Source organism: Sus scrofa, chromosome 6, assembly GCF_000003025.6.
Source record: "Sus scrofa isolate TJ Tabasco breed Duroc chromosome 6, Sscrofa11.1, whole genome shotgun sequence".
In the NCBI taxonomy this organism is placed as follows: Eukaryota; Metazoa; Chordata; class Mammalia; order Artiodactyla; family Suidae; genus Sus; species Sus scrofa.
In genome coordinates this window covers 42,803,592-42,825,471 of record NC_010448.4, presented here as the reverse complement: position 1 = coordinate 42,825,471, position 21,880 = coordinate 42,803,592, and the positions used below count along the sequence as shown (strand labels likewise).

Genomic DNA, 21,880 nt, shown 5'->3' with positions numbered 1-21,880 from the left:
AAGGCATAAGCTGGGCTACCTTTCAATTCATAATAGCTGTTATTGTAGTTACAACTGTGATGTGGTTATTCTTGTCACCCGGAATGGACTTGAGATAACGACAATGGAGCACTGTTTTTTAACTGCCAAGCGTTTTCGCGCTTTCTTCAAACAAAAGCAAATCGTGGAAACAGCAAAGGCCTGTGCTCTGGCTAAACGGGTCGCCTACTACCCCACTCTCTCTGGAGTGTGGTGGGGCTCCCTGATACTCCTCCATGGAGCAGGGTTTTTTTGTTTTTTTTCTTTTTGTGGTCGCACTCAAGGCATATGGAAGTTCCCAGGCTAGGGGTCGAATTGAAGCTGCAGCTACAGCCTGTGCCACAACCACAGCAATGCCAGATCTGAGCCACATCGGTCACCTACACTGCAGCTTGCAGCAACGCCAGATCCTTAACCCACTGCGCGAGGCCAGAAATCGAACGTGCATCCTCATGGACTCTGTGTTGGCTTCTTACCCCCTTAACCACAATGGGAATTCAGGAGCAGTTTTGAATATTACTGATGGAGTGGAAAGAATCCCAGGCTTGGAATCAAAGACCTGGAATCAGGCCCTGTCTTCTGTTAACAAGCTGTTGGACCTTCAGCAGGTCATGATCGTCCCTAGGCAGCCTCATTGTCCTCACCTGTATAGTCCAAGACTTAGACTAGGGCCGGGTTCCCAGCTGTGCTCCGTAAAGCCCTGAGTTCCAGGGAGGCGCCTCAGGAAGATGTGGGGCATGCGTAGGGGGGAGCATGCTGCATGAAGGACAGGAGAAAGGTGAATCTCGGGAGGAAGGGAAGACTTGTGAGAGGAGCAGAGAGAGTGCAGTGGTAGCTGGGAGGGGGACACAGGGAAAAGGAGAGCTTTTCGGAGGTATGTGTGTGATAGCACCATAAGCTTATGGGCTGATGGGAGAAGGTGTGCAGGAAAGAGGGGGGACTTGGAGGAGATGGGGAGCGAGCTCCAGGCACAGGGGGAGGGCACACCTTGGAGGACAGATGCAGTGAAGTACAGTCTGCCCTCGTATCCACTGAGTACGAGGATTTGCACCTTCCACATTTGCAGGTTCAGTCACCTGTGGATTGTTTTATATGAAGCATTAGAGGAGCAGCAGATTTTAGCATCTGGTAGGCATCCTGGAACCTGCCCACTGTGGACATCAAGGGATGACTGTATAAGACTAGGATATCAGGAGGGCTTGAGAGATGGTATCAAGGAGAAAAGGAAAGAAATGACTAGAGAAGTGTGGGAGTACCAGGTAATGGGGTGCCCGGTCGAGGCTTGGGGTAGCGTTGGAGCTTCAAGGGAAGCCAGTTGGTTTGGTAGATATCCTCCAGCAAGGAGCAGCTTTCCTGCACATTGGATGCAGGCAGGGGAAACAGAGGATAGAGTTTAACCAGAGTTGACATTTCCCTGGTTGGTAGCTGCTGGTGGAAGAGAATCGGGGGGTACTTGTAAGGGAGTGGTTATAATGATGCGTAATGGACATTAAACAGGCTGAGGTTAAAAATGTTTGCAGGCATCCAATCTACCTCCAGGGCTGTATGTCTTATTATTGTTTTTACTGATAGTGTGTATGTCCTGTAGCGCATGGTGGGATTAATAGGCAATCTTAATAGAAAAGGGAAAGCAGGCATCTTTTATCCAAAGGAGCCAAACTTCAGAGGGACATTCCTTTTTTTTTCTTTTTAGGGCTGCCCCCGTGGCACCTGAAAGTTGGCAGGCTAGGGGAGGGGTCAAATTGGAGTTACAGCTGCCAGCCTACACCACAGACACAGCAACCTGAGATCCAAGCCAAGTCTGTGACCTACACCACAGCTCACGGCAACGCCGGAACCCTGACCCACTGAGTGAGGCCCGGGATTGAACCCGCATCCTCGTCGGACCTGTTTCCACTGGACCACAACAGGACCCCCCAGAGGAACATTTTATAGTGAATACTGTTTTGCCGCATCACTCAATTCCTCGCCTGGATTTGCATTGTGAACAATGTGCCCAAGATTTAGATACATTGTCTGCATACTTATCATATACATACGGCCTGACTTTAGTGCCTGGAACCAGGTAGATGGTCAATAAACGTTCGGTGAGCAAAGTAATCTCCATGTTAGGCAAACCTTAGAGGCAGGTGGTAACTCACTCACACAGAGGTGTTTATAAAACAAGTGCCTTCGCATTTCCTGTTGGAGTCCTGCACAGTCCTTTGAAAGTTAACAGGGGTGGAGTTCCCGTTGAGGCGCAGCAGAAACGCATCCGACTAGGAACCATGAGGTTGCAGGTTTGATCCCTGGCCTCGATCAGTGGGTTAAGGACCGGGCTTTGCCGTGAGCTGTGGTGTAGGTTGCAGATGCGGCTTGGATCTGGCATTGCTGTAGCTGTGGTATAGGCCGGCAGCTGTAGCTCTGATTCGACCCCCTATCCTGGGAACCGCCATATGCTTCAGGTTTGGCCCTAAAAAGCAAAAATAAAAGGTAACAGGGGTGTTTAATGGGTGCAGAGTTTATTTCAGGAAGATGGAAAAGCTCTGGAGATGGATGGCGGTGGTGGCTGTGCAACAGTGTGTATGTATTTAAGGCCACAGAACTACACTCAAAAAATGGTTAAAATGGTAAATTTGGTGTTATGTATGTATCACCAGTTTTAAAAACGAGAAAAAGTTAATAGCACCATCACTGTAGATTCTGTAGTCTTTGAAGAGAATAAAGTTGCCTTGTACCCACTGGGGTGGGCTGAAACCCTGGATACATTCAGTGCCGACCCGTGTGTATGGTGTCTTTCTAAGGAAAGAAGATTGACGGGTGCCAACATGCATCAATACCTGTACGTGAATGCTGTCTCTCAAAGTGTAACAGATAGTGGTTGTTGTTGGGAAGGGCCTGAGAGCCCAGGTGGGACGGATACTAATCCTCCCTGAGGCATGTTCACCTCATGCATTTTCATATTACTGACCATGAGTGTGCATTACTTTTTCAAAAAAAGTGAGTAGTGGCCCACAGCCCAAAGTACCGCTACTTGAGTATATTCCTTAAGAATTGTCTCTGTTGGCGTTTCTGCCCTGGTGCTGTGGATTAATGATCCGGCTTTTTTCTGTGGAGGGCTGGGTTTGATCCCCAGCCCCGTGCAGTGGGTTAATAACCCAGCATTGCTGCAGCTGTGGCCGTAGGTAGGTCGAAGCTCCGGCTTGAATTGGATCCCTGGCCCTGGGTACTTCCATATGCCTTGGGTACAGCCCAAGAAGAAGAAGAAAAGCTTTGCTCCTGTTTATTTTTTTGCTTGCATCCTTGGTAAGCAGAAGATCCCAGGCCACAGCAGTTGACCCTAGTCAGACAGTGACAACACCGGGCCCTTAACCTGTTGAGCCACCAGAGAACTCTCGATTGTCCCTGTTTTTAAGGACCCCGTTTTCTATCAGTGTTTTAGTCTCTGAGTTTCAGAATTATTTCAGCTTAATATTAAAGGACCCTGTAGGTGCAGAAGTTGAGTTTCAAACGTGACCAGCATTCCTCTGACACCCTGAGGATTTCTAACACCCCTTTTCTTCCTTTTCTGTGTGCAGCTCAGTAAGTGCGCCACATACTCCGTGGGAATGCAGAAAACTTACTCCATGATCTGCTTAGCCATAGATGATGACGATAAAACTGATAAAACCAAGAAAATCTCTAAAAAGCTTTCGTTTTTGAGCTGGAGCACCAACAAGAACAGACAGAAGTCAGCGAGTACCTTGTGCCTCCCGTCGGTCGGGGTGACAGGGCCTCCGGGCAAGAAGAAGCTCCCCTCTCCATTCAGCCTGCTCAACTCCGACAGTTCTTTGTACTAAGGCGAGGAAACAGGTGTATCTGGCGCTGACGGGGCCTTCATATTTGTGCCATCAAGGGACATTTCTCACTATTCTCAAATCCCGTTTTTGCACAGTGTAGATCCACAACTGATATGACTTTATGCATGAAAGTAACAAGAGACCTCTAGAAATTTGTGGAAAACAAGTTTATTCGGGAAGCCTCACCATACTGCTGCAACTTCTTTATTATCTAAAGTATTGGAAATAGAACAGTGTGGAAATATGGCTGTTTTTAAGGACTGTGGTTCTGACTTTTAGTTACTTATTATCAGAGTTAAATTAGGATTTCCTGTATTGGTCCCCTTTGTAAGTTTCCAGTCTTGGGTGATGGTTAACTCCGTAACTCAGAATTCAGATTAACCCAAATTAAGGCAGGTCAAGGGACTGTAATGATACTTAGTGTTACTAAAAGCTGTTCCAAAGAGCTGCTGCCTAAGAAGAATTCATTAACCTAAAGCAACAATATTTTACTATTATTTCTAGATAATATGAATGCTCTTTCCAGAGAAAGTCTAGTGCCAAATTTGTCATGACTTAGTAGATAAAAGAACCATTTAGGAACAGCTTTTCTTCTATTTTATGTCCTTTAAAAGTCGCTAACACAGTGGCAGTGTTAGATGAAGAGGCTGTCTACAAGGTAGATAATATATTGTTTGATACTCAAAACACATTTCATTTTGCTTAAGTAGAAAGTAAATAATTGTATATTTTAAGAGTCTTTAAGAAGGGTTAAACACATTTTATAAGGTCAAGATGTAAATGATTCAAGTTTAGAGCTCTAATATTTGACTTTTTAAAATGACATTCTTCCTAGTGGATTTCTCTTGCTGTACGCTGGATGACACCGTGATTCTAGTAAGATTCACTGTTGACATAGTACAAGTTACATAGCTTAACAATACATTGACATGTAATTTGGAAAATTAACGAAGTTAAATCTTTTCTAGTATGTAATATCAAAAGGGAAGCAACCATAAATGGGGAAGTGTATCCGTTGCTCTTAGGGCCATTTTTGTATAAATATTTAAATAAACACATTCATTTGCCTGAGTGAATGTTTTCTTTTTTTTTTCTTTTTTCTTTTTTCTGAGTGAATGTTTTCCACTTTGATTTCACTTTCGTTCCCCCCCTTTCAAATTATTCTTACTTTAATGCACAAGATGTTTTTATTGTGATTTTTTTTTTTTTAAATTCTGAACTTTTCACAAAACAGGACTTATTCGTGTTCTTTTAGTACCCTTGAAGACATAGGTACTTTTAATAATTGCATTTACTTATTTTATTTATTTTTTCTTTTAGGGCCCTCCCATGGCATGTGGAGGTTCCCAGGCTAGGGGTCAAATTGGAGCTGGAGCTGCCAGCCACAGCAACATAGGATCCAAGCCACAGTTCCTGTTTTTTGAATAGGCAGTTACACCTTTTGATCCCCAGCCCTGGGCTCTGGCATCCTTATTTATTTTGGCTGCACCCATGGCATGTAGAAGTTCCCTGAGCCAGGAATTGGACCCTGGCCGCTGCAAGGACAATGAGCTACAGCAGTGACAATCCCAGGTCCTTGGCTGCTAGGCCACAAGGGAACTCCTGACATCTTTAATTGTATTTCTCTTTTAAATGTATCTTTTGATCCTGAGCCGTGGGCTCTCTTCTCTGGCTGCAGCTGCCCCTGCCATTCTCTGTTCTTTTCTTTTTTTGTCTTTTTAGGGCCATACCCTTGACATACGGAGATTCCCGGGCTAGGGATCGAAGCAGAACTGCAGCCGGCCTACACCACAGCCTCAGCAACTCTGGATCTGAGCCACATCTGAGGCCCACACCACAGCTCATGGCAATGCCCGATCCTTAACCCACTGAGTGAGGCCTGGGATTGAACCCAAGTCCTCATGGATACTAGTCGTGTTGGCTAACTGCTGGGCCACGAGGGGAACTCCCCTGACATCTTTCATTGTATTTCTTTCTTTTGTTTTTTTTTTGTTTTTTTTTTTGTCTTTTTTGCCATCTCTTGGCCCGCTCCTGCAGCATATGGAGGTTTCCAGGCTAGGGGTGGAATTGGAGCTGTAGCCGCCGGCCTACACCAGAGCCACAGCAACGTGGGATCCGAGCTGCATCTGCAACCTACACCACAACTCACGGCAACGCTGGATCCTTAACTCATTGAGCAAGGCCAGGGACCGAACTCACAACCTCATGGTTCCTAGTCAGATCCATTAACCACTAAGCCATGACGGGAACTCCTCATTGTATTTCTTTTTTGAATGTATTTTTTTGATGCTGAGCCACAGGCTCTCCTCTGGCTACAGCTGCCCCGGCCATTTCCCTGTGTCTTCCCAGTGTTGGGCAACACACTTACAAACACTTGCTTTCCCACCCTCATGCACGTTGGCTTTTTATCTTAAAATGGGAACTCCAGGCTTTCTGGGTTCAGAAGACGTATTCAATGATGATCAACAAACTGCAAGCTCCCAGGAACTGGGAGGGAGCGACGAAAAGGAAGAAAAAAAGGCAGTACAATTGTTTATTTACACTGGCAGCCACCCACAAAGCACAGGTGCATTCAGGCTGGACCTGAAGAACGGTGGCTCCGCCAGCAGGAACAAGGGGCTTAGGGTACACAGTGCTTCATTGTAGGTTTGTTTCCTTTAGACACCATCACCTTCCATGATCCCTACAGGTCAAGATCACACATTAAAATCTGCCCAGGCTGGCTTTTTGCAGAATTTGAGGGTCCATATTTAAGCCCTTAGGAAGATGCCCACCAGCGCTCTGCATGCTGGCAGGTGAGGGCAGGGCCCTAGGGCCCTTCGGGGCCCACGAACTGAAATGTCTGAGTTCAGAAAGCAGGGCAGGACAAGACAACAGGCAGGTTCCACACAGGCTGTACCTCATCTTTCCCTCGTTGCTGTGGGAGGAAATCTTTTTTTTTTTTGTCCTTAAAGCAAAAGCCAGATCCTGCCGTCTGGTCCACGGTGTAAAGGAGGTGCTTTGAGACGAGTGGTCACCTGGGCTGGGTGAAGAAGGCATGGACGTGCCGTGCCACTGCCTGTCCGACCACTGGCTCCAGTTCCTGGACGGAAGCATTGCTGAGCTGCTGGATACTTGGAAACCTCTGGAGCAGGAGGGGAGCCTTCACTTTTCCAACTCCTGGGATCCGTTGCACAGTTCGAAGGAGGGCTGGCTCAGAGATCACAGCCCGCTTCCTCCTGAGAACAGGGTTCTTGCTGGGCTCTTTGGTTTGTTCTTGAACCTGGGCCCAGATTAAAGGAAAAGCAGTGAGTATCCTCTAGAGGACTGGCAGTTTCCTCAAAAGTCTGTTTTGTGGACATTTTTGCTGTTTGGTTCAGCTTGACTCACCACGACAAGTGTTTCCCCATACAATGAATACAATTTTTCAGATGTCAATAAAAATTCTTTTTTTTTTTTTTTTGGTCTCTTTAGGGCCGCACTCACAGGTTAGGGGCTGAATCGGAGCTGTAACCACCAGCCTACGCCAGAGCCTCAGCAACGCTGTATTGGAGCCACATCTGTGACCTACACCACAGCTCATGGCAACACCGGATCCTTAACCCGCTGAGCGAGGCCAGGGATTGAACCTGAGTCTTCATGGATGCTAGTCGGGTTCATTATTACAGAGCCACTCAGGAACTCCCCTCCCCCTACATTCTGATTTTTAACTGGTCTGAGGTAAGGCTTGTGGATCACTGTTTTTAAAAGTTCCCCATGGAATTCCTGTTGTGGCTCAGGGGTAGTCAATAAACCTGACTAGTATACATGAGAATGCCAGTTTGATCCCTGGCCTCGCTCAGGGTTAAAAGGTCCGGCATTGCTGTGGCTGTGGTGTAGGCCGGCAGCTGCAGCTTGGATTCGACCCCTAGCCTGAGAACTTCCATATGCAGAGGGTGCAGCCCTAAAAAGACAACAGAAAATTCTAATGTACAATTATGTTAATTAGTGAGGACAATGGAGAACCACCAGATTTGAAAAAAACACAACACAAAAAACTTGCAGACAGAAGTGCTAGTGCTGGAGTTCCCATTGTGGCTCAGTGGGTTAAGAATCCGACCAGTATCAATTAGGAAGCAGGTTCGATCCCTGGCTTTGCTCAGTGGGTTATGGATCCAGCATTGCTTTGAATTATGATGTAGATTTCAGATGCGGCTCGGATCCTGTGTTGCTGTGGCTGCGGCTGTGGTGTAGGCCGGCAGCTGCAGCTACAATTTGACCCCCAGTCTAGGAACTTCCATATGCCACAGGTACAGCCTTAAAAAGAAAAAAGAAGTGCTTGTGCTTCAGAGTCTCCCCCAGTGGAAAGTCATTCTTGATTCCTCCCTCTGCCACCCACCACGTACATCCCACCAGCAAGTTGCATAGATTTACCCACCAGATTCATCCAGCAGCTGTTCCTGCCCCCAACCCAGCATCTACCTGAGCTGCTGTAGCAGCTCCTCCCTATTTTTTTTCTTACCCATCCTCCTACTAGTAAGCTCTCACTAGTAAGCAAGAGACAGGTGGGGACGAGGCTAAGTAGCTGCCAGCTGAGAATGTCACCAGTCTAACTGCAGATTAGTGCAAGATGGATTGGCAGGCTAAAAATCAGGTCACCAACTTGTTCACTTTATTATACACTTGCCTAGAATGGGCAGCAAGCTCGGCTAGCTGCAGAGGCAGCTTCTGAACTTAAATTCCTGAGAAAAGTTTTAGAAACCAATCCAGAGACTGATATAGATTGATTTGATGGATTGCACCTATAGGAAGGGCAGCTGCCAGAGAAGGATCTAGGAAAGTCAATCGAGTCATAAAACAGGGCTACTGTGAAGGAACGGGAATCAGTACTTACTAACTGGGTAATGAGGCAGGCCGCTTCTATCTGGTTGGCCACTGGAAGCAACACCATCCCAAGATCCAGGACAGTAAATTTCTGTGCAGCTGGAAAGTACTGTTCACTCATCTGCGTTTTTTCAACTACTACGATTGCTTGAAGTTTAGTGGACTTCAAAGAAAGAAAGAAAAAAGACAGGCAACTCTATTGTAACAAAACTCTACTCAAGATTAAAACATGGAGTTCCCGCCGTGGTGCAGCAGAAACGAATCCAACTAGGAACCATGAGGTTTTGGGTTCAATCCCTAGCCTCGATCAGTGGGTTAAGGATCTGGAGTTGTGGTTCCGACTAGACCCCCAGCCTGGGAACCTCCATATGCCGTGGGTGCAACCCTGAAAAGACCAAAAGCCAAAAAAATCAAAATAAAAGATTAAGACACTATCCAAGAGTGCTTGGAATGGTCAATGGTTGTATATAAATTATTCCAAGGGATAGCAGGAGGAGGATAGAAGTCAATTTTCAGTTTGTTTCCTTAACTCCTTACTTACATTTCTAACTCGGACAAGTCTCTTTCTGTAGCCATTTCCTGCCACTAAATCAGCTTCGGTGATATAAAGAATGCAGGATCTGCTAGGTAAGTAAAAATCTACCGGTGTCAGGCCATCCTCAAAGATGAGTTTAATTTTCCCTGAAAATACAGACAAGAAAAAAAGTTCCATGAGCTGTGAATGAAAAGAGGGTGGAACGTTTTTAAAAAGTGGGGTGAGGCAAAAGAGCAATTGCATAGACGGAGCCCACCGACCTTGCATTCCCTGTGCCAGCTGCGACCCACGCCATTTCTCATTGGCCACAATGTGCCCAAATGGGACGTGCACGGGGCCGGTGCCATCCGGGGCGTTCCCTTCCATCGCCGGCCTCGATCTAATGAAGGGAATGCAAAACAGCACTTGAGCAGGCTCTCCAGCTTATGACCCCACATTCCACTCCAAGCCCGGGCCTCTTTGGCAGGAGCCCGTCTGCAGAGTGTTCTTTAAAAGACTGGCGTATTGGCCAAAGTCCAAAAACGAGGAGATTCCCGTCCTGGTAGTCACATCCCTCATTTCCGTCACCTGTCTGGCCCTTAACACCTCCGCTCGGTCCTTGACTTGGCTCCTCAGTCCAGTCTAGGGCGGGGGCCGAGCCGCCAGGAGCCCCACCTTGACCCCAGCTCAGGGTCTCCTTTTGACAGTACCTGCAGTCTGCGCGCCACTTCCAGGTTCCCTCCTGCTCACTCCTAGACCTTCATCCTGCCCGCCCTCCGCCTCCCCTAGCGCTGGATAGGTTATGGCCTCAGAGATCGACATCTGGTCTGGCCAATAAGAGAATGGACAGCGCTCACAATTTCCGCCCTTGGAGAGGATTTGACTGGGACCCGCTGGTTGCCAAGAGCGACGGATGTGCAGTAACCTTCACTCTGATTAGTCGGGGAAAAAGCTAAGCCAATGGCCGACCTGGTTGTTTTGAAGTGTATTGCGTAGACAAGGCGTCTGGGGCGAGGCCAGCTGCAAGCAATAGGCTTTAGGGAGCCGTCCTCGGCCCTGCGGTTTGCTTGGCAGTCCAGTCCCGGTCTGGCCGCCCCTCCACACAGCAAGGATGCCCCTGGAGTTCCGGAGAGGCCGAAAGAGGCAGTTTGTAAGTAGATCCACGCCCGGCCTGTGCTTTGGCCCTTCCGCCCGGGAGTTAAGTGGGTGGGGGTTGGGGTTTGGGATGGAGGCAGGGTAGTGGCACAAGAGAAAGAGGTTTTCCTTTCGAGAAGCCCTGACTTTTCGAGTTCGAACACGACTCTTTTATCCCAGTGTCGGCCTCAGTCGGATAGAGGTGCTCTGTCTCCCCTGTAACATTCGCTCCGGTGTCCAGGAGTTCACTTCTGAAGGCACAAACCCGCTTCTCTGCGGAATCTCCCCAGTGGAAAGTCATTCTTGATTCCTTCCTCCGCCACCCACCACGTACACCCCATCAGCAAGTTCCATAGATTTACCCACCAGATTCATCCGGAAGCTGTCCCTGCCCCCAACCCAGCATCTATCTGAGCTGCTGTAGCAGCTCCTCGCTATTTTTCGATCTCCTTTCCTGACCTTCGTGGAGAGTCTGTTCTCCACAAAGCAGCCTAAGAGATTATTTTCTTATTAGTTTAGTGGCCACACGCGTGGCCTATGGAAGTTCCTGGGCCTGGGATTGAATCTGAGCCGCAGCTGCGCCCTACACCACAGCTGTGGCAACTCCGGATCACTGCGCTGGGCATAGGATCGAACATCCCCCACCGCAGCCACTCCAGCTGTTGCAGAGGGATTCTTAACCTACTGCACCAGGTTGGGAACCTGGGATTCTTTTAGGCAAACCGGACTGTGCCCAATGCACAGGCTTTCCAGCTATTCCCACCTTTCTGTTCCTTCAGGTCTTTGCTCTTCCTTCTGTCTGGAAAGCTTCCCTCCAGACCTTCCCATGGCCACTCTGTCACTGCAGGCTCCAAATCCCAGGCTCATTCTCTTACCCCTCCTCCTCCTAGTAAGTTACTCAATTCCTATAGGATCCTGACACCTGTAATTCTTTGACATCCTCCCCTCCCCCCAGTCTGTTGGTTCTACCACTGTCCTCATTACTCTTTTCCAGCCCTAATTTATTTTTTCTTTCTTTGGTTCTTTCTTTCCAGCCTTAATTTATTTCCCTTTCTTTCTTTCCTTCCTTCCTTCTTTCTTTTTTCACTTTTTAGGGCCACACCTGCAGCATATGGAAGTTCCCAGGCTAGGGGTCGAATCAGAGCTGCAGCTGCTGGCCCACACCACAGCTCACCCCAACGCTGGATCCTTAACCCACCGAGCAGGGCCAGGGATCAAACTCGAGTTGTCATGGATACTAGTCAGGTTTCTTACCTCTGAGCCACAAGGGGAACTCCCTCCAGCCCTGATTTCTAATTCCGAAGTCCATCATTATAACCACTACCCTCCTCCCACCCCCATGCCCTTGCTCCTGTCTCCCTTTTCCATACTTGCCTGGTCAAACCCAAAATCTACTTATATTCAGTTCTTCATAAACTTAATACTTTCAATACCCCATCATTTTGATAGGGATACTCCCGAACTCCTTTTCGCATTGAGATCAGGAAACACGTCTGCCTTGGCTTCCTGTTCCCAGCCCTCTGACTTGGTAAAGTCATTTTAGATTTAGCGGTTGTTGAGAAGCAATGAAGATGTAGTTAAAGCATATTTTTCCATTGCAGTTTTGCTAACTCTGCATGTTTACTGAGGTCTTAATTGCATTACTGAATTCCTCCTGTGTGTGTGCCAGATACCCACAATGAATTAATAGCTTCTGGCCACATTGGCTAAAGGGTAGACGAGCCCTTAAGTAATTCAGCAGAAGATGGTAAGGCAAGAAGTGCTGTAGAAGCACGTATTGGGGAAGGGGCAGCAAAGTCAGCCTCAAGAGTTGATCTGGGTCTTGGGAGGAGTAAGGAAAGAGAATCACCGGTGGAGAAAACAGCTTAGACAAAAGCCTGACAAAGAATGACTCTTTTGCTCTGTGGGAAGGCAATTTTTCTTTTTTCTTTCTTTTTTTTTTTTTTTCTATTTACGACCACACCTGTAGCATATGGAAGTTCTCAGACTAGGGGTTGAATCGGAGCTGCAGCTGTGGCCTACCCACAGCCACAGTAGATCTGAGCTGAAGCTGTGACCACACTGCAGCTCGTGGCAACAAGGGAACACCAGGTGCTTGACCCACTGATTGAGGCCAGGGATAAAATCGGCATCGTCATGGAGACAGTGTCGGGTTCTTAACCCACTGAGCCACAGTGGGAACTCCAGGGAAGGCAGTTCCGAATGTTACAGTAGGGCGATACTGTAGGGCCAGCAAGAAATGAATCTGGAGCCATTGCTAGGAATCAACCAATAGCAGCCTTAGCAGCCTTCTGTGGCATGAGAGAACATTTCTCTGTCAGCACAAGAGTGGGGCTACCCCAGAGAGTTAGTTTTCATGCTGGGTCAAGATAGGCACATTCTGTGTTTTAGAGTCTGAGGCAGGAGAACCACACTTAGGCAGTGGTTATCCAGCACAGGGGAGGAGTGTTCACACGATAGGAGATTCACTCCATCCATCACAAAAATTAAACAAACAAACTCACAAGGCCTTTTTGGAGGACCTACTGGCTGCCAACCCCTGGGGATTCAAAGGCGAAGGAAAACCTTTCTTGTGGAGCATCTGCCAGGCAGTGAGGGACACGGGAGGCAGAGGACAGGTGTGTGTCCTGTTGAAGGGTGGAATGCAGCAGCAGCTCCTCTGGAACACGTGCTCCTGGGGTTGGCCGTGCACATGGAACTGGGGGGAGGGCTGCAGGAGCCATTGGGCAGGTCCACTCATCCTTCACTCCCTTTTTTTTTTTTTTTTTTTTTTTCTTTTCTGTCTTTTTGCCATTTTCTTGGGCCACTCCTGTGGCATATGGAGGTTCCCAGGCTAGGGGTCCAATCGGAGCTGTAGCTGCCAGCCTGTGCCACAGCAACATGGGGTCCGAGCCGCATCTGCAACCTACACCACAGCTCACGGCAACACCAGATCCTTAACCCACTGAGCAAGGGCAGGGATCGAACCCGCAACTTCATGGTTCCTAGTCGGATTCATTAACCACTGAGCCACAACCAGGAACTCCCTCATCCCTCACTCCTGACCACTGCCCAGACCCCTGGCTCTTCCCCTTGGTTTTGCCCCCTTTTTTTCCCCCCCGAACCATGTCTTCCCCCTGCCTCGTGAGCCTTTGCCAGGGTCAGTTGCAGTGGGTGCTTCTCCCTCGCTCATAAGAACATCTCAGTCTGGTATCAGCTCTTAAATGGAAACAGTCCCTCCTCTGACCCCCAGCCCACTCTTCCAGCCTCCACATCAAGATGCCTCTGTACTTCGAGAACACTGCCGTGAATGTCTTGCCTCATTCCTTCGTTCATGTTGTTCCCTCCTCCTGAATGCCTTTCCATCACATTTCCTAACTGTGATGTCTTCAAGGACCCAGTCTAAATGCTCTGACATTTTCTCCAACAGCACATTGGTGGTCCCCTTGCTGGCCCCCAGTCCTGCAGGAGCCCTCCCCTCCCTGGGGTCCCTCAGCATTTTGTCTTTTTTTTTTTTCTTTTTAGGGCTGCACCCTCAGCATACGGAATTTCCCAGGCTAGGGGTCAAATGGGAGCTCCAGCTGCCGGCCTACATCACAGCCATGGCCATGGCCACCCTGGATCTGAGCCACATCTGCGACCTACACCACAGCTTGTGGCCACACCGGGTCCTTAACCTACTAAGCAAGGCCAGGGATCAAACCCACGTCCTCGTGGATACTAGTCGGGTTCGTTAACTGCCGAGCCACAATAGGAACTCCTGTCTTTACCTCTCCCTTGGCACATTCCGTAATTCTGTGTTGTAGTATACATATCTGGGAGTTTTCCCTCTGTCCCCCCTCCTCCTCGAGGTGAGGACAAGGTTTCTTCATTGCTGTCCTGGCATTTTGCCTCTAGGAGGTACAGAGGAATGCCAGTGCACAGAAAATGAAGATTGGGCCAGACTCAGGAACTTCCGAGGGCCTCCCAGTTGCCTAAAGCAGGGTCCTCCGACTTTCACTGTGTGGGAACTAGTTTTTGTTACTCTGCGTCTTTGAGATAAACTCCCTAAAATCCTTACTCAGCCCCTGCCGAGTGTTGGGCAGTGGGCTCGTGCCACAGTTCCAGGGTCGACAAAGACAAGAAGGTTGCCTGCTCTCAGGGAGCTTCCATTCTGCGGGGGTGGGGCGGCAAGTGAGTGAGTAGGGTCCTCCGGGCAGTGCTGTGAGACAAGTCTGGGTGCTGGAGGGTGACTCGGGGGCATGGTCAGGGAAGGGAGGACGAGGGGACCTCACCTCTATGGGCAGCTCTGTGACAGTACCTGGGTGGGCACTCTTGCCAGGCCAGATGGGGGTTGAGGATGGCAGGGGAAGGAGTGGCCCTCCTGGGGTCGGGGGGTGGGGGAGGCTAGGTCCCTGGGTGGCCAACACAGCTGTTCCCCTCCCAGGCCCAGGAAGGGCTGGTGGGAGGACCCAGAGATGACCCTCTGTACCACTGACCACTGCTGGGTTTCCTTTGTGCAGGAACACATCATCCCTGGCCTTCTCCCTGCAGCCAGCATCGCGCCAAAGGCAGCTGTGCCCCGCACACCTCCTCCACGCAGCCCCAATCCTTCCCCAGAGAGACCAAGGTGAGTCCCCGGTGAGCAGTACCGAGGTCACTTCTGTGCTCAGCCACCAAGTGCTGGGTGCTCGAACTGTTCACACGGGTGAGAAAGATCACAAGTAGGGTGATCGGACTCATGTCCTTTGAAATAGGGATCATGGCTCCATAATGAAGCACTTAATATGGTTTCTCTGTGCCATAATGGTCTGTTCCTTTCTGTCTTTGGAATTCTCACATTTCATAATTGAATGTAATTTTTCAAAATGTTAAACACACCCCCCCCCGCCTTTTTTTTAATCCTGGCTGCCCTGTGGCATATGGAGTTCCTGGGCCAGGCATCAGATCTGTGCCACAGTTGTGAGCTAGCCCATGGCTACAGCAACGCCATATCCTTTAACCCGCTGTACCAGGCCATAGATCGAACCTGCATCTTTTAACCTGCTATACCAGGCCATAGATCGAACCTGCATCCTTTAACCCGCTATACCAGGCCATAGATCGAACCTGCATCCTTTAACCTGCCATACCAGGCCATAGATCAAACCTGCATCCTGATGCCACAGAGACGCTGCTGATTGTGCTGCCGTGGGAACTCCATTAAAAGGAATTTGAATTGTGCACATAATTTTATTTATTTATTTATTTATTTTGCTTTTTAGGGCTGCCCCCTTGGCATATGGAAGTCCAGGCTAGGGGTCAAATCAGAGCTGCAGCTGCCAGCCTACACCACAGCCACAGCAATGCAGGATCCGAGCCACGTCTGCAACCTACACAGCTCACGGCAACACCAGATCCTTTAACCCACTGAGCGAGGCCAGAGATAGAACCTGAATCCTCATGGATTCTAGTCGGATTCATTTCTGCTGCACCACGAAGGGAACTCCCATAATTTTCTTTTTAAACACAAGTCTGCCTTTCAGAAGAAGTGCTTTGCAGGAAGGAAGGAAAAGCACTTGCCAGGGCTTGGGTTCCCCATCTTCCAGTGTTCCTGATGTACCAGAGTGCTGACTTTCTTTTATACCTAAGCCCCCTGCTCATGCCGCCCTCCCCAAGATTTTAGGCACAGGAGAATTTGAGACTATTTTTTTTTATCCAGAAAAAACATGGGCATATGGCTTAACCATTAACAGTGAGAAATAATTTCATTTAAGGGTCGTACCGAGAGTTCTTGTTGTGGCTCAGCGGGTTAAGAACCCAACTAGTATCCATGAGGATTCGGGTTCAATCCCTGCCTACTCAGTGGGTTAAGGATTCAGCATTGCCACAAGCTGCAGTGTAGGTCGCAGATGTGCCTTGGATCCTGCGATGCTTCCACTGGGCTGCAGCTCTGATTTGACCCCTAACCTTGGAACTTCCATATGCAGTGAGTGCGGCTCTAAAAAGGAAAAACAAAAAACAAAAAAAAAATGGGAGTACCTTCTTTGAGACTTAAATACTGTATGCCTCCTGATAACCAACACTTTGAAATACTTTTAGTGTTTGTTTTTCCCTTCAGTATAATCTTCATAATAAGAATAGCCATTTATTAGTGTTTACTCTGTGCCCGGGACTCTGGTTGGTGTTAAGAAGCATTGTTTCATTTCATCCTCTCAACAATCCCATGAGAGAGGGAGGGCCTTTAGCCTCTTTGTGTTGAGCTCAAGCGCTAGTCATTGCCCTGGAGTCTCATGGCTGGTGGGTGGTGGCATCGCCGTGATGCCCTTGTGGGTCTGTCCAGCTCTTCAGTGTTTGTGTGAACAATGCTTAAGTTGTGTCATTAGAACTAAAATGTTTATGTACCAGCAGTAGTGAGAGGGTTGGCTTATAAAGCAGAAAAACAAGAGGGCACCTGGGAGTTTCCATTGTGGCTCCGTGGAAACTAATCTGACTAGCATCCATGAGGATGCAGCTTCGATTCCTGGTCTTGCTCAATGGGTTAAGGATACGGCGTTGCTGTTGGAGATGCAGCTTGGATCCTGGGTGGCTGTGGCTAGAAGCTGTAGCTCCGATTAGACCCCTAGCCTGGGAACCTCCATATGAGGCAAGTATGGCGCAAAAAAAAAAAAAAAAAAAAGGGAGAGATCATCTCATTTCATGGCATGTGTGCTGTTGACTCATTAGAAAAACTCTGTAATCTCCTGTGTTTTACAAAACTATGTTCCTGGGGGTTCTGGCTGTGGCACAGCAGGATCAGTGGCTTCTCTGCAGCACCGGGATGCAGGTTTGATCCTTGGCCAAGCAAGGTGGTGGGTTAAAGGATCTGGCATTGCTGCAGCTGTAGTGGTGGGTTAAAGGTTGAAACTGTGGCTCAGATCTGATCCTTGGCCCCAGGAACTCCATATGCTGTGGGGCAACCAAAAAAGAAAAATATATATATATTCCTGGGAGTTCCTGTTGTGGCTCAGTGGTAACGAACCTAACTAGTATCCATGAGGCCACAGGTTCGATTCCTGGCCCTGCTCAGTGGGTTAAGGTTCTAACATTGCCACGAGCTGGGGTGTAGGTTGCAGAGGTGGCTCAGATCTGGTGTTGCTATGGTTGTGGCTTAGGCGGCAGCTGCAGCTCCAATTTGACCCCTAGACTGGGAACTTCCATGTGCTGTGGGTGTGGCCCTAAAAAGCCAAAATATATATGTGTATATATATATATGTGTGTGTATATATATATATGTATGTATGTATATGAATAACCAACATGGTTTTGGCAAATTTAGCCTATTTCAGTTTATTTTATTCTAAAAAATAACATTCAGATTAACCTGTGACATTGTTCCACTTCACGTCTAGTGTAATAGTATAAGAATCTTCCAGCAATCACTTCTTTTCTTTTTTTTTTGTCTTTTTAGGGCACACCCATGGCATATGGAAGTTCCCAGGCTAGGGGTCTAATCGGAGCTACAGCTGCAGGCCTACACCAGAGCCCCAGCAACACCAGATCCAAGCCGTGTCTGTGACCTATACCACAGCTCACAACAATGCCGGATCCTTAACCCACTAGGGGAGGACAGGGATCAAACCCACAACCTCATGGTTCCTAGTCGGATTCGTTTCTGCTGCACCATGACGGGAACTCCCAGCAATCACTTCTGTTTCCTCCTTCCCATCCTCTGCTACTGTTACACATTTTAATTCTGTTATAAACCCCACAATATGTTGTTCTTATTTTTGCTTTAAACAGTCTTTTATCTTTTTTAAAGCAGTTTTATTGAGGTATAATGCAAGTACAATAAGCTGTACATACTTAAAATTAATAATTTGATGTTTCGACATGTTTAGACCAGTGAAATCAGAACCATAATCACTGTAACAGATACATCTATCATCCCATCAAGTTTCCTCCTGCTCCTTTGTAATTCTTCCCTCCCTCCCTCTCTCTCTCTCCCTCTCTTCCCGTACCTCAGCCCAGCCCACCCTCACTCCACCCCAGGAACCATTGGTCTGCTTTCTACCACTACAGATCAGTCTATATTTTCTAGAATTTTGGAGTTCCCGTCGTGGTGCAGTGGTTAACGAATCCGACTAGGAACCATGAGGTTGCAGGTTTGGTCCCTGCCCTTGCTCAGTGGGTTAACGATCACGGAGTTGCCGTTAGCTGTGGTGTAGGTTGCAGACGCGGCTCAGATCCCGCGTTGCTGTGGTTCTGGCGTAGGCCGGTGGCTACAGCTCTGATTCAACCCCTAGCCTGGGAACCTCCATATGCCGCGGGAGCGGCCCAAGAAATAGTAACAACAACAACAACAACAAAAAGACAAAAAATAAATAAATAAATAATAATAATATTTTCTAGAATTTTATGTAAATAGATTTACACAAAATAATTATGCTGGCTTCTAGGAGTTCCCATCATGGTTCAGCAGTTAAACGAACCCGACTAGCATCCATGAGGACACAGGTTCGATCCCTGACCTTGCTCAGTGGGTTAAGGATCTGGCGTTGCCGTGAGCTGTGGTGTAGGTCACAGACACAGCTAGGATCTGGTGTTGCTATGGCTGTAGTGCAGGTCGGCAGCTACAGCTCCGATTGGACCCCTAGCCTGGGAACCTCCATATGCCATAGGTACAGCCCTAAAAAGACAAAAAAAAATAGTTATTATGCTGACTTCTTTTACTTAGAAAAGTTATATTTGAGATCATCCATGTGGTCATGAAAATCAGTAATTCATTCTTTTAATTCCTGAGTAGCATAATTTCATTATGTGAACATGCCACTCTCTGTCTATCTGTTCACCTGTTGCTGGACACGTGGGCAGTTTCTAGCCTTTTGGCTTCTAGAAATAAAGCTGCTATGAACATGTGTGCACAAAGCTTTGGACCTGTGCTTTCATTTCTCTTGGACAAATATCTGGGAGTGGGGTAGGCGGGCCGTATACTAAGGCTGTAGTTAACCTATTAAGAAAGCACCAAAGCTGTCAGTCCGTGTACGTTCCTGTCAGCAACGTCCGAGTTCCCGTTCCTTCACATCCTCACCGACACTTGGTGCGTTCAGTTGTGAGCGTGTGTTGTTTGACAATTAGCCGTTAGTTCTCATTCACACTGACTGTCCGTAGGTTTTGGAAGGTGGTGACAGGTGCACAGGTAAAAATGTCTATGGAGCTTGTTGGGTGACTCTCCATCTTCATTACGCTTTCTGGACAGCCAGACTGAGAAAGGACGTTCCTTATTCCTTTGGCCCAGACAGCTTTGTTGAGCCTGGAGTCCACCTGCACATCTGTAGTTCCTATCAACTTCCTGGCAAATTTCTGGATCTCTTCAAATGTCCAAGGGACATCTATCTATCTTCCTTCCTTCCTTCCTTCCTTTCTTTCTTTCTTTGTTTTCCTTTCCTTCTTTCCTTCCTTCTTTCCTTCCTTCTTTCCTTCTTTCTTTCTTTCCTTCTTTCCTTCTTTCTTTCCTTCTTTCCTTCTTTCTTTCTTTCCTTCTTTCCTTCCTTCTTTCCTGCTTTTCTTTTCTCTTCTTTTCTTTTCTTTCTTTTTTCCTCAGGGGAAAGTGCGAGGGGCGCCTTTCCTGATATCCCCCCTACTGATGCACTTATGAATGGGGTGTGGGGGGAGCTCTGGTTGTCACCTCCTTGTTGGCAGAACGGTCCCTTCTTCTTGCCACACTTTGTTGTGGGAACCATTCTGCCAGTTGGGTTGAAGGGATGGTTTGGCCAGCGCCCCCCCTTTTTTTTGCTTTTTAGGGCCACACTCGCAACATGTGGGGGTTCCCAGGCTAGGGATCAAATCAGAGCTATAGCCACCAGCCTACACCACAGCCACAGCAACCCCGGATCTGAGCCGCTTCTTCGACCTTTACCACAGCTCATGACAGTGCGGATCATTAACCCACTGAGTGGGGCTAGGGATCAAACTTATATCCTCATGGATCCTAGTCGGGTTCGTTAACTGCTGAGCCACAAAGGGAACTCCACTATGCTGTTTTTTAAAGTTGTTTTTTCTCTCTCTGTATTTCATTTTTTTATCATTTTGCCTTCAGTAATCTTTTCTTCTGCAATATGTAATCTACTGTTAATCTCACCCCATATAATTTTCATCTCCTAAAATTCAAGGATTTTTTTCTAATATTCCATGTCTCTACTGAGCTTTTTGAACATATGGAACACAGCTACAATAACTGTCTTAATGTCCTTCTCTGCTAATTCTAACGTGTTCAGTTCTGAATGGATTTTGACTGATTATTCTCTTCATAATAGGTCACGTTTTTCTGTCTCCTTGCACACCTGAGTATCTTTGCATACTAGACATTGTTGTGAGTTTGACCTTGTTGATTGCAAGGTGTTTTTGTATTGCCTTAAGTCATCTTTTTTTTAATCAAAGTGGGTTTTTTTGTTTGTTTGTTTTGCATTTTCTAGGGCTGCAGCTGCGGCATATGGAGGTTCCCAGGCTAGGGGTAGAATCGGAGCTGCAGCTGCTGGCCTACGCCAGAGCCACAGCAACTCGGATCCGAGCCTCGTCTGTGACGTACACCATAGCTCACGGCAACACTGGATCCTTAACCCATTGAGCGAGTCCAGGGATCAAACCCACAACCTCATGGTTCCTAGTCGGATTCGTTAACCACTGAGCCATGACGGGAAATCCAAGCCATCTTTTTTTTTTAATGATTTTAATTTTTTCATTATAGCTGGTTTACAGTGTTCCGTCGGTTTACAGTGTTCCGTCAGTTTTCTGCGGTACAGTAAAGTGACCCAGCCACACAGACATATATACATTCTTCTTCTCACATTATCTTCCATCACATTCCATCATGAGTGATTGGATATAGTTCCCTGGGCTATACAGCAGGCTCTCCTTGCTTATCCACTCCAAAGGCAATAGTTTTTGCATCTATTAACCGCAGACTCCCAGTCCATCCCACTCCCTCCCCCTCCTGTTATAAGTCGTCTTGAATTTTGTTCTGGATGTAGTTAAGGTACTTGGAACTGGTTTGATCTTTGGCTCTGGTTTTTATGTTTTGTTAGGCAGGGATTGGGGCAGTGTTCAATCTAGGGCTACTTAGTCTCCAGTGCTTTGGGAATACTGTACCCGGTGTCCCATGAATCACAGCGCTTTCCCGACTGTCTGGTGGAAACAGGCACTGCCCCCAGCTGTGTAAGCACGTGGCACTGTTCTTCTAACCCTCGGGTGTAGTGTCCTCACACTCTTGCACTGAGGAGCACTTTGCCAAGCACTTGGGGGCCTTCTGCTGGTTTGCAGAGTTCTCTCTGCTCAGCTTTCCCTTTTCTGGTCCTCCGTCTTGCAAACTCTATCTGCCTCAGGGTTCCCGGACTCTTCACCCCATCTCCGCAACTGAGGGCATCTGCCCACCTCCACCCCCCTTCCTCCTCCCTGTGCTGTGACCTGGAAGCTCTCTCAGGCAGTATGCAGGCACCATTCACTGTGAGCCTGTTGTCTATTTTACTCTTTCAAGCAGGAGGGTAAACCAGTTACTCTGTCTTTCCTATGTCATAGTTTTGGATAATTTGCAGGATTTTAAAGTGCCTTTTCATTTCTATTATATCTTTTTATATCCCCC

At 47.8% G+C, this 21,880-nt stretch overlaps 3 protein-coding genes across 10 annotated transcripts in view; 2 read left to right on the top strand and 1 right to left on the bottom strand.

The window, feature by feature from the left end:
* RHPN2 (rhophilin Rho GTPase binding protein 2) overlaps positions 1 to 4,908 on the top strand; it is a 70,777-nt gene extending 65,869 nt beyond the window's left edge. The window contains exon 15 of one of the 2 annotated variants that reach the window (XM_021094286.1): positions 3,576 to 4,908. In XM_021094286.1, the coding sequence (XP_020949945.1) occupies positions 3,576 to 3,836 (261 nt within the window). In that variant the 3' untranslated portion in view covers positions 3,837 to 4,908. The remainder of the gene's footprint in view (positions 1 to 3,575) is intronic. The other variant, XM_021094287.1, reaches the window with a different exon arrangement.
* On the bottom strand, positions 6,356 to 9,997 carry FAAP24 (Fanconi anemia core complex associated protein 24). 2 transcript variants are annotated; one of them, XM_003355843.4, is made up of 5 exons: positions 9,903 to 9,997; positions 9,474 to 9,592; positions 9,220 to 9,359; positions 8,689 to 8,841; positions 6,356 to 7,098 (listed from the first exon to the last, which is right to left on the bottom strand). In XM_003355843.4, exons 2-5 carry the CDS (start codon positions 9,577 to 9,579, stop codon positions 6,850 to 6,852), a joined length of 648 nt encoding a protein of 215 aa, XP_003355891.1. In that variant the 5' UTR covers positions 9,580 to 9,592; positions 9,903 to 9,997; the 3' UTR covers positions 6,356 to 6,849. The 2 variants fall into 2 exon arrangements, with proteins under 2 accessions (XP_003355891.1, XP_003355892.1); XM_003355844.4 differs by having other exon boundaries at positions 9,781 to 9,919.
* Positions 10,186 to 21,880, top strand: part of CEP89 (centrosomal protein 89) — an 81,612-nt gene continuing 69,917 nt past the window's right edge. For all 6 annotated transcript variants that reach the window (XM_021094280.1, XM_021094282.1, XM_021094284.1 and 3 more), the window contains exons 1-2: positions 10,186 to 10,342; positions 14,808 to 14,914. In XM_021094280.1, the coding sequence (XP_020949939.1) occupies positions 10,304 to 10,342; positions 14,808 to 14,914 (146 nt within the window). In that variant the 5' untranslated portion in view covers positions 10,186 to 10,303. The remainder of the gene's footprint in view (positions 10,343 to 14,807; positions 14,915 to 21,880) is intronic.

Coding starts and splice junctions, on each gene's coding strand:
- FAAP24 (XM_003355843.4), bottom strand. CDS start 9,579: ATGGAAGGGAACGCCCCGGATGGCACCGGCCCCGTGCACGTCCCATTT. Junction 9,360..9,473: donor GCTGGCACAGGGAATGCAAG/GTCGGTGGGCTC, acceptor CTGTATTTTCAG/GGAAAATTAAACTCATCTTT. Junction 7,099..8,688: donor CCTGCCTCATTACCCAGTTA/GTAAGTACTGAT, acceptor ATCTGGGCCCAG/GTTCAAGAACAAACCAAAGA.